This window comes from Balearica regulorum, chromosome 2 (assembly GCF_011004875.1).
Source record: "Balearica regulorum gibbericeps isolate bBalReg1 chromosome 2, bBalReg1.pri, whole genome shotgun sequence".
NCBI classification, from domain to species: Eukaryota; Metazoa; Chordata; class Aves; order Gruiformes; family Gruidae; genus Balearica; species Balearica regulorum.
In genome coordinates, this window is record NC_046185.1 from 104,133,406 (window position 1) to 104,149,503 (window position 16,098).

Consider the following 16,098-nt stretch of genomic DNA (forward strand, 5'->3'; position numbering starts at 1 on the left):
AAGTGTAGCTAATGTCTGAGGCCTCTTGGATCTGCCATCTAAAGTTGGCACCCAAATTAATGGACAGTGCTCTTTAAAATTTATGCCTTAGCATATGTTTGGTATTTTTACTTTTGAGGAGTCTTGTGAAGGTTTATTTGTTTATGAAGAACTTAAGTTCATTATTAATGATGTCAGTAGAAAAACACAGAAGATAATTCTTTTGTTGGGGCATGGTTTTGAATAGTGGAATTAGACTCTAAGGCAGACTCAGGGCAACTCGCTGAATGATACAAAGTAAAAATATTGAATGGCTCCTCAAGACTGCAGCCCCTTCTGAAGAGAAAAATAACATGTGCTCAAGTAATTAAAAATGGTGTCATGACGTGTATACAGAAGTTGGTTGAATTAAAGTAGCAGAAAGAAATAATTTCCTTCAGTAACTGATTTTGTGACATTAATTGTATCTTCTTAATCTAAACTTTGGCATATCATTAATTTCATTTATGTCATCTCACGTATTAAATTGTAACTACAATTTAATGCTGTGATAATGTGATCCTCTCATGTAAGTACTGCAGTTATAAAGTACAAGATTTCTATTTGGATATTTGCTTGTTCTGTATGGCATCAAAAAATCCAAATATTAAGAACAGCTCAGCACCTCTATAGAGGAAATTTTAGCATTTGACTGAAGTAAGTCTTTAACGAAAAGTAGGAAATTACCATCTTCAGTCTGTTGCTTATCTGATAAGGAATTTATAAGGTCTTACAGGTGCACTGTGCATATAGTCATGAAGACTATAAGGCAAAACAATTAGTGGATTGTTAAAACCAAGATGTCCTAGATTTGGTTGATAACTGATGTATCATTCAGTTGTTTTCATCTCACTTCCAAGTTGAATGTACATAGCTAAGTTAGGATACTTGATGCTAAGCTAATTAAATTTGAGTTTTTATAGGTTTGGGGTTTTTTTTAAATTAGACTTCATAATTTAATTCAGTTTTGACAAATGAAAATCTTGTTAATAAAAACACGTGTCACTGTCTGACCGCATTATAAAAACATATAAACTGCCTGGCTTAAAGCCTGCTGTGGCAGGATGTCAGAAGTGGACTCTGCCTACCCAAGTTTTCAGGCACCTCTGCATCCCCTCCCCTACCATGGCCTGTCACAGACCTTGATTATATCTGTAAAAACTGATTGGAAGATTACACTTGCACCCAACTTCTGCAAACAACTGCCACTCAGATTCCATGAAAACAGAAGAACAGCCTGTAGTACAGTGAAAGTCTGTACTGTTTTTCTGCTCCGTAGATAGCTACCTCACCTTAACCACACTTGTATCTTATTTCAGTCTCCTTACTGTCTACGCTGACAGGTCTGTTGTGTGCAGGTATTTTTCACCCACAAGTATACGATGTCTATGTAGAAGCCTAATCTTCTGTTAATTTGCTACTTTGATACAAGAAGGTGGATTAGTAGCCTGTGCCCAGATGGTAGTGGGTAGAATTCTGCCCTGCAACATTGCCTGCCCGTCTCTTCATTTACCTTATGACTGGCATATGGCAGTCTTTAAGATGTCCTAGCTTAGAAGGCTGCTTCCTCTAGTGCTCTTTAAAGCAGCCTGTACGTCATCTGTTACTTAGCCAAGCAAATATGTGACCCATTGCTCTATGTTGCACCCTTGCCCAACCCCTTGGAGGTTGTTAAAAAAGCATTCTGGGTCAGCCTGCGCTATTATCTTGACCTATTACTGACTGATGCTGTTGGTCTCGGGGTGGAGACAGGGAGCTACATCATTGATGCCCAGGAAAAGACTATGTAGCTGAGTTGCAGATACAAAGCCTTATTTAATTTTAAAAAAGGTTTTGCATAGGACGTACAGGACAGTTGTTGGGCAAGAGGGTTCTCCTTCCCATTTTTCTTCTGATCATGATTAAATATATGCTGAATTTCCTGATACTCCCTTTGACATTACATAAAACACATTGCATCAGGTAGGAGAGCCCACTAATCTCCATTTGTCAAGGTGATACCAAGGGTCAAGGTCAGGCTAGGAAAAGTGTTTGGGGAATTATGGGGGGAATACCTCAGAAAACTTGAGCTCTGGTTGCTGATGTCCTGACAGTTCTAGAGGAGAGAGACCACAAATCAATCATCTTGCAGATCAGTAACAGTAAATGTAAGTGTTAAAGGTTTCAAGGAGTCTTATCAACTACATGTTGAATGCAGATTATCAAGGCTCATGAAAATACCAGGATACTACAATAATGGATTCTACATTAAAAAAAAAAAAAAGCTTCTTGCAAGAGCAGTACAAGTGACAAGAAAAATATTTGCTGTAATCTAAGACTATTTATTTTCTTTTTGAATTTTGGGAACAAAAATATCAGTTCAACAAAATCATTTAGTGTCAAATAATTCATGATTAAACTATTCCACAGCCTTTTTATATCAACAAATAAAGTTCAAAAGAATGAGATTACTCAAATTTGTATATTTGGAAGGTGTTGACTTTCCTTTGTTTCAGTATGTTTCCTTACCCCTTAGAATAACAGTAAGCTAAATGGAAAAAAATAAATTGCCATTTTGTCACACCTAATATATATTATATACCCACATGTTCTAGTCTCAGAGTTGATAGTTTAGATACCGAAATGCAGATTCCTGTTGCTACCAAATATGAAGTGCTTTCTGCTTCTTGCTGTAAAGCCCTGACAGAGATCTCATGACTGTACGTATGATGTTTATCCAAACCACAGAAAGTGCAAAGACTAATTTGCCAGGATCACACTGGGAGCCTCTGGCAGGGGTGGAAATCAAAAGCCCCTCTCAAGTCCAGAGCATGCTGCTGCCCTTTTGTTATTCTTATAGGAAAAAATATTCTGACTTTTTCCACTTACAAGCAGTATCCCAGTGAGTTTCAAAGGTACGGAGTCTGTGCCATTCTTGATATCTGTATTACTGCTGTGGAATTAATAATAATGCCTGAAGGAAAGGAAGTTTTGGTTAGTGAAAACTTGAAAAACTACTGTCAGTGGAGAAACAACTTTAAATATAACCAAATAATATAAACCACTAAGTATTTTGAAAACGTCTTAGGTTATATTTAATTAAATTACTTCCAGATCATTTGTGTTCATGGCATCGCTGACCATGGTGTTTGTCTGTTGAAAGCTTTGGTAGATTTCCTTTCAGAAAATAAGGGAAGAAAGTCAGCAGTTAAATTATTAAAAAGCTTCAAAAGTTCCACTACAGTATGGACTTTAAGTTTTTGCTCTCCATTTACTGTAACGATCAATGTGGTTCAAATTCTAAACAAGATAATGCAGTTTTCTGAAAGACCTGCTGAGATACCTATTAAGAGGAGATTTGTATTAATGGAATTTTGCGATTATTTTGGCATGCGTCAGTCTTGCAAAGTCAGTTTCGATAAAATCAGAACAATTTGTATAACTGCACAGCTATAAAAAGCACTCTTTTGTGCCAAGTTCTACACACAATTTTAATCGATTTGAGCACTCTCTTGTTTTTATATGGTTCACATAGTGCTTGGGAGATAACAAAAGTTAATATGATCACACACTGGATTCGGAGTACGTCCGACTATTAGTTTGTGTTAATTCTGCACAAGTCCTCTTTTATCTCTTTTTCCAGGCACACATGTTTATTCTAGTGGTATCTCCTGTAACTTCTCTCTCCTTTGTTAACCACTCTGCCCGTACCAATCAGTGGTTGCCCAGTTTACATGAGAACCAGTTTGCATAGAAGCCCATACATAAAAGTAAGTTGAATCATTGCTTTTAATGAGCCCAGGCTGGTGGTACAGCTATGCTTCCACGAACCCCAGACTGGATTCAGTTCTTTCTACTGTGGACCGGGGTGGAGTTTAGTGCAAGTATGCATCTTTCTTCACAGCTGGTATTAAGCTTAGATTTGCTGTGGATAATGAGAGAGAATACTGAGTAAAAAACCCCTCCAGAACACCAGAACTGTCCCCGGTGCAACCCCTGTGGGAAAACACTAAAATTAGGCTTGGAGTTCCCTGGACTGATGTAATTCAGGTCTAAGGAACCTTAGGTTTACCAGGGATATTGTGCTAGTAACTAACAGTCCTAAAAGTTTAAAACCAAAGATCACAGCTTCAGTAAAAGCAGCAGCTCAGATTTAGCCAAACTTATGATCAAAATTCAGTAGTCGAAATGGATTTCATCTGGCTTTCACCATTTGAAACCAACTTTTCAAGGAGTAAAACATGAGACAAGTGGGACAGCTTTTTTTCCTGAGCTGCAGCAGCCTAGCCAGGTAAAACTTAGTGGAAAGGTGCCAGCTGGAATGGAGAAGTACTCCCTATCTTCTACTGAACTAAGGAGCTACAAAGGCGGAGATTGTGGAGTGTGCAGGGGGGGAACCCCTACAGGATATCATCCAGTGTGTTCTAACCATTGGACAGAGGTCAGCTCAGAGGATCACTCCAAAATAAAGTGCCCCCAAGGATATGGACATTGGTTGGAGAACAGCAGAAAGAGTTCAGAAATTATGGATCAATGACTATTCTTTTACAAAAAGTCAGGAGGAATTTTGGGGCGTGTTTGGGGCATGTTACCTATATACTAATGTGCAGATTTGCATGTGGAACTGTCAGCAGAGGCAGACCAGCTTTGGGAAAAACGTTGGGTCAAGGGAAGTCTTAAGAAAAAGCTTTGGTATGGAGAGGAAAATAGTACAAAAACTAACTTTAATTGTCCAGAATATGTAATCATTGATGTTTTGTATGTGGATTCAAAGTTTTCACTTGTGTTCTCATTTTTGAGTAAATGAAGCTTCCTTTCTTTAATGCCAGCATCTTCAGCTGTCATATTTTTCTCTTTGTGTGTTCCTTCAATTTTTTAATGACCTGTTACACTGCAAGAGTAGTGCTAGCAGATCTTGCATGTGGTCATGATTGCCAAAGACAAATTAAGGTACTTAATGCCAGAAAAATGTGTAATACTTGTATGGTTTTTAAAGTTTTCTGAGCAGGATGTTTCTGACAAGGTAGTTCATTATTTCTTTATAGCATAAAGACAACAAAATATATCACATTATTGGTTTTACTGCCATAAAGCCATTTCAGGTCACTTGAAAATGTAATAGAAATAAGGGGTTTGTTTTATGCTAGAAAGTGTGATAGTGGCATATTAATAAAAATGTAAATTTTTATTTAATATAAAAAATTTATTTAGTGATGGTGAAGCCAAGTTTTCCTATATCATCCAGTAAAAATTGACTAAAAGATATTTGGAACTGGGGAATCATTTTTATAAGTTAATGAACAGGAGAATATTTTTGTATGGGATTCTACCAAAGTAATTAATTGGGTGAACTAGATTTTACTTCATTGTAGATGACAGAGCTACCAGGCAATTTGTGTGTGATGTGTTCAACACTGTTGTACTAATTTTTTTATTTCTTATGAAAGGCAGTTATTTATGCTGTGTGTTAACTTTTGAAAACAGTTGGAGACAATTTTAAGTTCAAATATAAGCTTTTAACCAGTTACATTGAAAGTTTTGTTTCCATTAAGAAGGAAAGCGTGTTGTCATTTTTATGGATGTTAATTAAAGAAGTTATCATGATCCTTCATAGTCAATTCTGAAAAACAGCGTTCACAATATTATGTACATTGCATAAATATTTGGCCTTTTTCATACAATTGATTTGTTTGAGGGACTGTAAATTACTGCAAGTTTTAATTTAGACAAATTTTTTCTTAAGTACTTGACACCTCTGTTTTACTTTTTGTTTGTTTGTTTTTCAGGAACTGTAATTGGTGTTGTCATTTACACAGGCAAGGAAACTCGAAGTGTAATGAACACATCCAACCCAAAAAATAAGGTAAGTTAGCCTTACTGTGGGATTTCCTGCTTTTGTTTTCATAACATTTAAAAAATAGATGTACCTAAACCCCAAAATCTACAAGTTCTTACTCCAGTGTATTTTGTGTATGCCAGACTGACTTGAACTTTGGTATGAGATGTGATTTCTGCCTCTCTCTCATTATGGAAGTAAAATTACTCTTCCTTTAGCTAGGAGTGTTACACCTACTAATAGAAAGACTTGTCTTTGAAGTATAAACGCACATCTTCAGACTTTCATACTTCTATCTTACAGCTAAATATTAATTCCTACTTCACTTCTCTCAGATTATTTTACTGTAAAGTATTTGGCCAAAGCTACACAGTAGTTTTATGGAATGTTTATAACAGACTACTGAAATTTATTCAGGCTCCCAGAGGAACTAGACCAAGAAAACTGAGGTTCCAGTCAGTACCCAGAACACTCTTCCAGGGGTTTTTGTAAGCAATGAAAACATCAAGAGATTTGTCTATTGAAAAGATATCAGAAGTTTGAGAGTTTCCCTCTGTACAAAGTTCTTTCAAAAAAAAAAAAAAGAAAGTTCTTTCTTACTGTTCAAAACAGAGCAAATAGCTCTTCATTTTATCGGTAATGTTTCTAATGTGAGTTGGGGAGGGCCCTCAATTATAAAGAAGTGAAACTTCAGTCATACGCTGTATCTTACAACCTAGACCTGTGTTTAGTAAGAAGATAATTATATTAAGAAAGGAAAAAATTCTTGCCAGAGGTTTAGAAAAAATCAGTTGTGACGGGTAGCCATTTTCACGCCATTCATAATAACTTACTCTGAGTAGGAACATCAAGAATGAAATGATAATACAAATTGCTTGAAGCAGTTATTGCAGTCCCCTGAGTGTATTGATTTGTGTTTCTAATAGAGATGCTTTTAAATGTCTCATTGACAGAGACAGGTGATGTGTACCATTATGTGGATTAAGATGGCCTTTTATTATTTTAATCTTAGTAACATACATTTTAAAATAATAGAGTAAAATGGAACCAAAATGTTTATGGTGCATAATTATTTTCCATTCCATCTGATACAAAGATGAACCCTTTAGTAACAGAATCTTCCTCTAAGAATTCTGAAAAACTTATGACTAATAAATCTCACAAGTGTTTAAAATTAAATTATTTAATATAGTAAATTGATAGGGGGTTGTGCATAAATATAACATACTTTACCCAAATTCAACAGATTGTGGAAGTGTATTAGGTTTTTAGTAAGTGTTTGTTAAATTTCTTTTTTTGCATCAATATTTCACACAGAAAACTGTGATAAGGGGTAAAAGGATTTGTGTTTAAAATTTCCCTGGTGTTTTCAAAATGACTATTAATATTAAAGTAGTTGCTCCAAACTTTCATCAGCAAAATATTTAGTAGTACAAAAAGAGATCCAGCAGCATGTTGACAAACTGCAGCATGGTTTTTACTATTATGACAATACATGTACCACCTTTGCATAATACTTCAATGTTACAGCTGCTAACAATTAAATGTTGTATTCTTTCATATACAGTGGGAACCAAAATAAAATTATAAGTTTCATGAAGTGCTAAGAAATAAAATATAGTGTGTATGCATGCACATGCATAACTAACAGAGCCAAATCCTAATAGTATTATCTGGCATGTATTGCACTATCAGTATATGAACACTATCTAAAATAATTAGCTTAGGAACAATTCGGGGTAGGTTTAAACTGGACATTAGGGAGCATTTCTTTACCGAGAGGATGGTCAAACATTGTAACAGGCTTCTTAGAGAGGGGGTTGATGCCCCATGCTGGTCAGTGGTTGAGCCATTTGGCCCTTAATAACATGCTTTAACTTTGGTCAATGCTGAATTGGTCAGGCAGTTGAACTAGATGATCGTTGTAGGTCACTTCCAACTGAAATAGGCTATCCTATTCTAGTTGGAAATCATGCCTTTAAATAGCATTTTATCTGCCACTGATAAAACAGGTGATAATTGTATAACTAAACTGCACTCACTAGTTGTCCAAAGGCCTGTCAAGGAGTTAACATTGACCTGTTAACATCTTCAGCATTCTAAATACATATTTGCATTTGTTCCTTGGAAGTGCTTAGTTCTCTGTACCTTTGTTAGCTGATAGGAATCTACTAAGTGTGAAGAATGAGGCTTAACATGGTATGTGTAAAATTGTCTGCTTTAAATGTCTCTGCCTTGGTAGTTGCTCTATAGAATATTTTAAAAATGTAAAAATTAATCTTATACTGAGCAGGTGAAGACTTTCTCTAGAGCCTATGTTTTATATCAACTCTGTGTTGACTGTCTTTCAAATTATTCTGCAAATGTGTAAATGAGTCTTTTGTATACCAATTGCTCAACAGTATATTGGTGTGGGGTTTTTCTCTCTACGGACTGAACATCCTTGTTCAAAGTAGTAGCCAACAAGTAAAGTGACCAGTAAGGATGGATTTGGGAATTGAACTATCACAGATAAGTGATTAAATGCAGTACTTCAGTGTAAAAAAATAATTGTCAATATTTTTTAACTTGTAGTTTTAACTTTACCTTTCTGTGGAGTTAGTATCTTACTGTGTCTGTATCTTCTAGCATGGGGTGAGATTGGTTTGTATACTTCTGTAAGACAAGACACTTGCTGCCTGTAGGTGATACTCTGTGCTAGTTTGCCTTGCAGCAGGTAGACAAGCAGTAAGTCAGTTCATTCCTCCTCTGTATTTTGGAGGGGGAATCTGCCTGTGTTTTCTCAGGCTTGACAGTAATGATTACATGTTGGATAGGGTATGTAGCATTAGGAGCCAAAAGGAGGGCAAAGGGAGTCTAAAGTAGTCTTTGAGATTAGAAGATATATTAAGAGTTGAGAGGTTAAATATTCACACATTTAAAAAAGAAATAAAAAAATCTGCACCTAACTGTTGCTGAAACAAAACTGAAATGAAATTGATCAATTGTGATGTGGCTGCAAACTCGAGAGGAAATAAGTCTGCCCCTTCATCTGCTTTAGAGAAGAATTGTTCCAAATACTATTTGGAAGTCATTTTAAATGGCAGACTGTCTGTCTCTGCTGCTCTTTGAAAACAAATAAAAATAATCTTCTGGACATTTTCCTCTAAAGTGTGTTGATATGCTCGGTGGGAATATTGTTTAGTGATGCTCATGTCTTCTGGCTTTGGGAGAAAGCAAACACTGAGAAATATGATTTATTTACATTGCTGAACTTAAACTTCTGTGTCCAGAAATAAGCAAGAAATACATAGGCGTGACTCTTTTATCATTATTCTCTTCATTGAAATACAGATAGATCCTTCATTTGTATTTCTTGATGAAGAATAACATTGCTGCTGTACCTTGAACTATAAACTGGGGTTTTCTAATGGCAAATTTTTAGTTTTCCAGTTTTAGGGAAGATGCTTTTTGACTAAACCAGTATTAAAATTTAGAGATGCAGGCCTTCTCTGTAAACACTGAGCAGAAGACTTAAATTGAAATAAGTTTAAGCAAACTTGCATGTGAAAAATGGTAAGACGTATGTACCTGTTCAAGCATGTGGTTTATCTGTACGTTAAACTTAAAAGGATTTATTGTGTTTGCTGAAGTATTTAGTCATTCAAGCAACAATTTTCTTAACTTAAAGTCAACACTTTGTTGTTTTATTACAATTATAAAAATTGTTTCATTGCCTAAGGATGCAGACACGGTCTGAAAAACACCAAGATAGATAGAAGAGAATTTTCTTAATGGATCAATTCAATATGTTTTAAATTCCAAACAATATAAAGAAAAATTATTTCAGACAAGGTTTAATTTCAGTCTAAAATGATGTATGTTCTGTGCTTTAGATAAATGTAGAAATGGTAACATCAACATTATTATAGCGTAATGACTCTCTGCATTTTACCTCATTGGCAGTCACATCAGCTTACTCAGGAATGCAGATCCAGCCTTTAAAAAAAAAATTAAAAAATCAGATTGAATTGTGCTCCTCACAATGCTGTAATCAGTAATCAATCCTATTTGGATAGATATTCTTAAACCTTGGCTTTCTGGATGAAGTTGGACTTGTCAATGCTAAAGTTCATTTATAGGTGTTAATTAACCAAGAGGGAAATTAACAAACGAAGGTTTTTTATTTATTTTGTCTGGCATTTTGCAGTGTTCTCATTCTTACCTATTTGAAATGCAGAATAGTTTATATAATAAACTTAGAAATTTTTTTTCAGTTTTTCTCTTCATAGAAAGCGAGATCGTTAGCAAAGCCCTTCTGCAAATGTCACCTATTTCCATCAGTGGCAACAGATTTTAGGAGTGAAGTTAAAACACAATATATTTGGAGGGAGATGGGAATAAATTTGAGGGAACGTGTTTTGTGTATTAAGATTGGAGCATTAAAATTTCTTGGACTGTGCAATATATATATGCTCAGAATGGACACAGTAATGCATCAAAATGAGTAGAAATTATTTTAAATAGAACTGCTGAGAAATCCATAGCCTCTGTAAAGGAGGTACAGCATGTAATCTGCCTAGTGTGCTTCAGATTAGTACAAAAATAGTTTTTATATTGTTAATCCTTACAAGCAGTACTCAAAACACTTTTTTCCTTATATTATGGAATTCTACATCTGCTGTTACATTTTAACATCAGAAGTAAAACTTCATAGTAACCATTCAGTGTTCATCAAAATAGTAATTTTGTTTTTTCTGTAATTCTTAACTAGCCTGAAAGCTAAATACTACATGTCTTGCGGTTGGTGCTTCGCTGATTTTCTAAATGTTGTTTGTTTTAAACAAATGAAAATCTAAGGACTGGTATTGTTGTTCTTTTGTGTGTGTGTGTTGCCCTTGGTTATTTGAAAATGGCCTCACTGGTGAGCCTTGAAGTAGTAAAAAAATATTTCTATTCTGGTAAGCTGAGGCAAAATCACTTCACCTCCCTCTGTCTTCCCACAAAACTTCTCTTCCTAATGTTTTGTGACAAGATTTACTTCTCTACATTTAAAAGGCTTCTCTCTCTCCTATTTTATGAGAATAATTTTTGAAAAATATTTTGGAGTGAAACACAATGGCTGGAGCAGATTCATGTGTTTCCAGAAATGGATACCACTTCACCAGTTTACCACTTCAGCATAGCATTTTCAGTACTCAAAATACATGCTTCTCTTGCCTTCACACACTTTCTGGAATATCCTTAAATTTGGTTGTCCAACATCTTGTAGTTGCATTAGTAAGCCATTCTTACCTGTTCCACCCGAAAGGCTGACATTCGTGCATCCAACTTGCATTTCTGTTCATGAGTACCTATGTTAACATTAGCAGCTCTCCTGTACTATGCTATCAGTCTTCTCCATAACAGAAGTAGAATCACATCAAGAATCTTGTGTGTTGGTATAGACAGAGGGAAGAAAATGTCCCATAAATCCCCTGTCAGATAACACAAACAAGAATTCGCTGTTACCTAAATTGCTTCAAAAGGGCCTTAGAAATACATTGACTTTATCCTACTGCAACACCGTTATGCAAGGACTCGGTAACGTCACTTGGATGTTTTTCTTACTAAATTGATGATTTGATGTTCACAGTCTATTTGAGAAGAATGATGTTGTATGTCTATATGCCTGTAGGGCATATAGATAGGATAAAAGCAGAACCTTGAAAACTGTTACGTGGCTCTTAATCACAAATTTTGAGGACTTACAAGAAAAAAGAAGGGGTTATGTAGATAGAAAATAGAGTAGCCACTCCCAAACACTAGATTGTCTCAGTGAGACGGATGGAACAGGTAAGGAGGAGGGCAAAAGATGTCTTTCCTGAGAAATTTTCAAAGAAAGGGCTGAACAGGAGAGGAGCCACCCTTGTTCTTCCAAAACCGGGATTAGAACATAGGAATGTTGATGCTGGGAAATGGTCAGCAGTGTTTTGGCAAAACAAAAGCAAAATTTATGCCCTTCTCTCTGAGCCAGAAAGAATATCTACCTACCATCATTACCAGTAACTCCATTAACTGAAATAGCAAAAGTGTGGAAATAAGGATTTCAATCCTGAGATGTCTATGATGGAAAAAGTATAGTTCCACATAAAGGAACTGAGGTTTTCAGTTTTCTTTCATCTATAGAAAACTGGAAGAATACCAGATTTGTACCACTATATTAAAATAATAAGACTGAAAGTCTGATTGACTTTTTTGGGTGCATATGTGGACAGAATTCACTTAATGCAACCTACTTTGTTGTACCATGTTTTTTTGTACACTCCTATATTTTATTTACAGCATGCTCTACAATTTTTGCAATTGCTTCTTCTCAGAGACTTGATAGGGCGTTTTTATCCACATTACAAGTGCTTCTCAAATAGCAGTGCATTTTTTTTTAATACTCTTCTTCTTTACATTCTTCTCTTCAAAAGTAATAAAATGGTAATACAATCAAAGGATCAAAGGGAACAAAAACCACCCAAAAAACCCAGTAACTAAGAGTGGTCGGTTTAAGGTATTGGACTTCATTTCTCCTGCAACTTAGTATTTCATAGTACTGTTATATCTCAATTACTGCTACAATTGGGTTTGCATGCACATGATGTCTGTAGCCTTAGACCAACTTGATCCTAATGTATTTTCTTTGGCATCTGGAAAATAATATTAGATCATCACTTGCTTATCTACTTTGCTGTTATATCCCTGGGCTAGAGAATAAGTTGTTCCATGATGTGGCCTGCTATCAATTCACAAGTTAAAGCCCCAGAATAACCTCTGCCCTAACTTCTAATTTGTTCTGAAAGCAACAATTAAACATATCATGCAATTGGTATACCAAGTCATGCAATAGGTCTTTTCTGGCTACATGTAATTTAGCATGGTGCGCCACATTGCTGTGCAGCATCTGAGTCACCCAGCCTGCTGCTGCTGAAGTACTGAACTGAAGAGATCATCTATCTTACGTTATGTTACTGTGCTACTCGGGACATGGGTGTCAAATCAACATGTCTACTTCACCTGGTACCACTTTCTGTTTACAGTTACACTGCAAGGCAAAATGTCTGCAAAAATATACAATTTAGTTCTAAACAGAATAATTATTATATAACAATATACAAAACAAGCAAGGGAAGAATGGCTCTTCGGTAGTGAGGAAAAATTCTCACTGTACTCTGGGTAAATTTATGGGTTTACTGTGTATTATAGTTACTGGCAAACTCTTCCATTGATTTTCCTAAGCCCAAGAATTTATTCATAGCTGTAAAATTCCTACAATGTTAAATTCATTCCCTATTATAAGAATATAGGAGGATAAAAATTGATATATTCTAGAATGTGAGTGACTTAGCTATAAGCCATGTCTAACTCAGAGTCCTTAATTTTTGTGAGTTTCACCAAGAATTTTACTTCATGATATTCTGAGATATATCACTTCTCATTTTGGAGACTCCTGTTAGAAGTTGCTTGGATTTTGTTCTCTTTTAGTATGTTTTGAATGTGAGTATGTTAGAATTTGGCTCGGTAGTTCAATGTCATTTCACACCACTGTTTGAGGAAGGATCAGTAGTGGGGTACACCATTTCTGCAGTAGTCCCTGAAACAGATTAATCTCACAAAACATTCTGAGCAACTCTTAAAATAAAGTTATGGAATAGCAACAACTTGTTGCTTGTTCACCGGAAATACAGTGTATTTTACTTGTAGCAAACTAGGCTAAAACAAATGATTTTGGGTAAAATATAGAAACCATTTAAAATTTTATCATTCTACAGAAGACAATGCAAAAGGGGAGATTCCATGTGTAGTTGGCTTGTGCTGAGTATCCCAGTGAGCTGTTGCAAGAGACAGTCCCTGATGGCTATTTCCTCTCAGCTGCTGCCTCCACTGCTGCTAATCAGTTGCAGGAGTTTGCTTTTTCGCTTGCGTTGCTCCTTACAGCTTTGTTGCCATTCACATTTAATCATACTATTGGCAAAATGCAGCTGCTGGGAGGTGGAGAGGGTAAGGGCAAAGGGCACTGCCTCTTGGATAATGCTTGTAACCTCATCTGATTGCGTGGAACTGCACCATCTTCATAATGCTCTGCCTGCGAGGCCGTGCTGGCAGCGTGTGGGCCAACGCGATGGTAACCAAAATACTGACATTGGGGGATGGACTGTTAAGTGTCTTCCTACATTAGGGTTATGTTCTGTGTATCAAGTGTGTGTTAATAAGAGCAGTGTTCCACAGTTGGCACTGATTTTTTTGTGTATTTTTTTTCTTACTGCATGTATTTTATTGGAAACCTGAAACCTTAACTGTGGAATTGTTCTATGCTTTCCTTAGTAAAGATGCACACACACACATTCCTGAAACTTTGAGTTCTAAAAATTTAAGACTGCAACTGTGTAGAAAGTCAGATGTGCCTAATATCTGTATTTAATAACTGTAGTGATTACTAGAAAAGCCTACATAATAGTTCTTGTGCATAATTTTCCATAATTTGTACAATTATTTTCATTTTTCTGAATTTGCTCAATTTTTTTTTAATATGGAAAGGAATGATATAAGGAGGAATAGAGAGATTAGTTTTTGTGGTGGGTATGTTCAAAGTATAGTAAATTTTTTATTATTATTATTATGAAAGAGAGATGTCTTAACTGTCAGAAACTAGGATCTTTCAGAGACCTGCAGAGCATTCTTGAAATAGATGCTCATCTGATGTTCATGTGTTTTATTTGGATGCTTTACAGGTGTTATTGTTTAGCTGGCTAGTCGCCTTCTTATTTAGCGCAAGTACGGAAAAACAGATCTTTTATGTGTTTTCATTTATAAGACTTCTTAATTTATGCAGCTGAAGTCTGATGTATTTCCCTAAGTACCGGAGACTCAGTAACCATCATGTTTCACATGACTTGAAAACTTAGTCTACAGTGATGAATATCTACAAGGAGAGGAAATTTCTATACTTATTAGGGCATAGTATTTGTTTTGATATAGGCTGAACATAGTGATCATAACTAAGATAATTTGCTTAGTTCTGCTTACACCCTTAAAGTAACAGTCTTGTCATATTCTTAACAAATATGATCTTTGCCCTTCTTTTTTACCTCAGTTCAGAGCGAAAGCCTGTAGATAGATTTAGCATTAAAATCAGTATTCCATCTTGTACTGGATGAAAATAATGTGGTTTAGATTATTGATTCGTTTGCAAAGAGTGGATTGCTCTTCATATTCTTAGAGCTAATTCCCTTCCCATATCTTTTGGAATGTATCCCAAAACACTGTTTATACAAAACAGTGTTCAGTTTCATTTCTTTTATGTTTCGGAGACTTTGTGGAATCTTTTCTTAATCTCATAGTCTCCAAGGAATCCACTCAAATATTTTCTTTTATAAAAGCAAAGATAGATGACTTGTGACTCAGCTGAAAATATTCTTACTGATGCTTTCAGGGCTTGATGGATAGACTTTTTTCTTCTTCCTATCACACAGAGCTTTTTTTCTGTTTTGAAAGTGGTTGAGCAGTTGTTTATTTCCTTTTTTTGAAGGTACTGGTGAATTATTTTTTTTATTCACTGTGTTTTAATTGCCTACTGTATGTGCGGTCTCTGCTTCTCAGTGTGACTATGCCAGCACCAGTCCTCTGCGTTGTAGTACATATCCCTTTCTTCAGACTACCCTACCCCCTTGGCTTGTTCTGCTTCTCCACCCTATTATTCTGGTCTTTCTAATATTTTTAGTAGTTCAGCCTACCCTTTTGTTTCTTTCACTTCCAATCAAATCTTAAACATCCTTGTTTTTCTCTGACCACGGAGCACCCTTGTGAAGAAAAAAGTTTAATTCTTTGATAAACTGAAATCATCAAAGAATATTTTTCATCTGTCATGGTTTGTTTAGCATGAAAAATACTGTCTTGGTTAATTTGCACTCATTGTGCAATGACGAAGATCATGATCCTGGTTCACTTCTTCAGCTTGGCATCCTTCTGTGTGCTGCTTCCTCCCTAGCCTGTCCAGCACTGTCACCTTCCTCTTAAAGCTTCTTTCAGTTCAATTCATGTACCTGTCATCTGCTCTGCTGTCAAGTTGTTGGCTTCAACTTGTGAACGCATGGTTGATTTCCTAATGGTTTTGTGCATAGGAAGAGATTCACTGTAAGTGGCTGAGTAGCCATTTCATTGACCTTCTATAAATACAGCTTTGAAATTCCCTGCCATCACGTTTACCCAAAGGTTCTCTGGCTGTATGGCCACCTCTTATTCTCACTTTCGGGGTTTTG

At 35.8% G+C, this 16,098-nt stretch overlaps 1 protein-coding gene across 1 annotated transcript in view; it reads left to right on the plus strand.

The window, feature by feature from the left end:
* ATP9B (ATPase phospholipid transporting 9B (putative)) overlaps positions 1-16,098 on the plus strand; it is a 182,855-nt gene that overhangs the window by 101,801 nt on the left and 64,956 nt on the right. Inside the window, 1 exon segment of the mRNA XM_075745250.1 lies at positions 5,784-5,860. Coding sequence (XP_075601365.1) covers positions 5,784-5,860 — 77 coding nt within the window.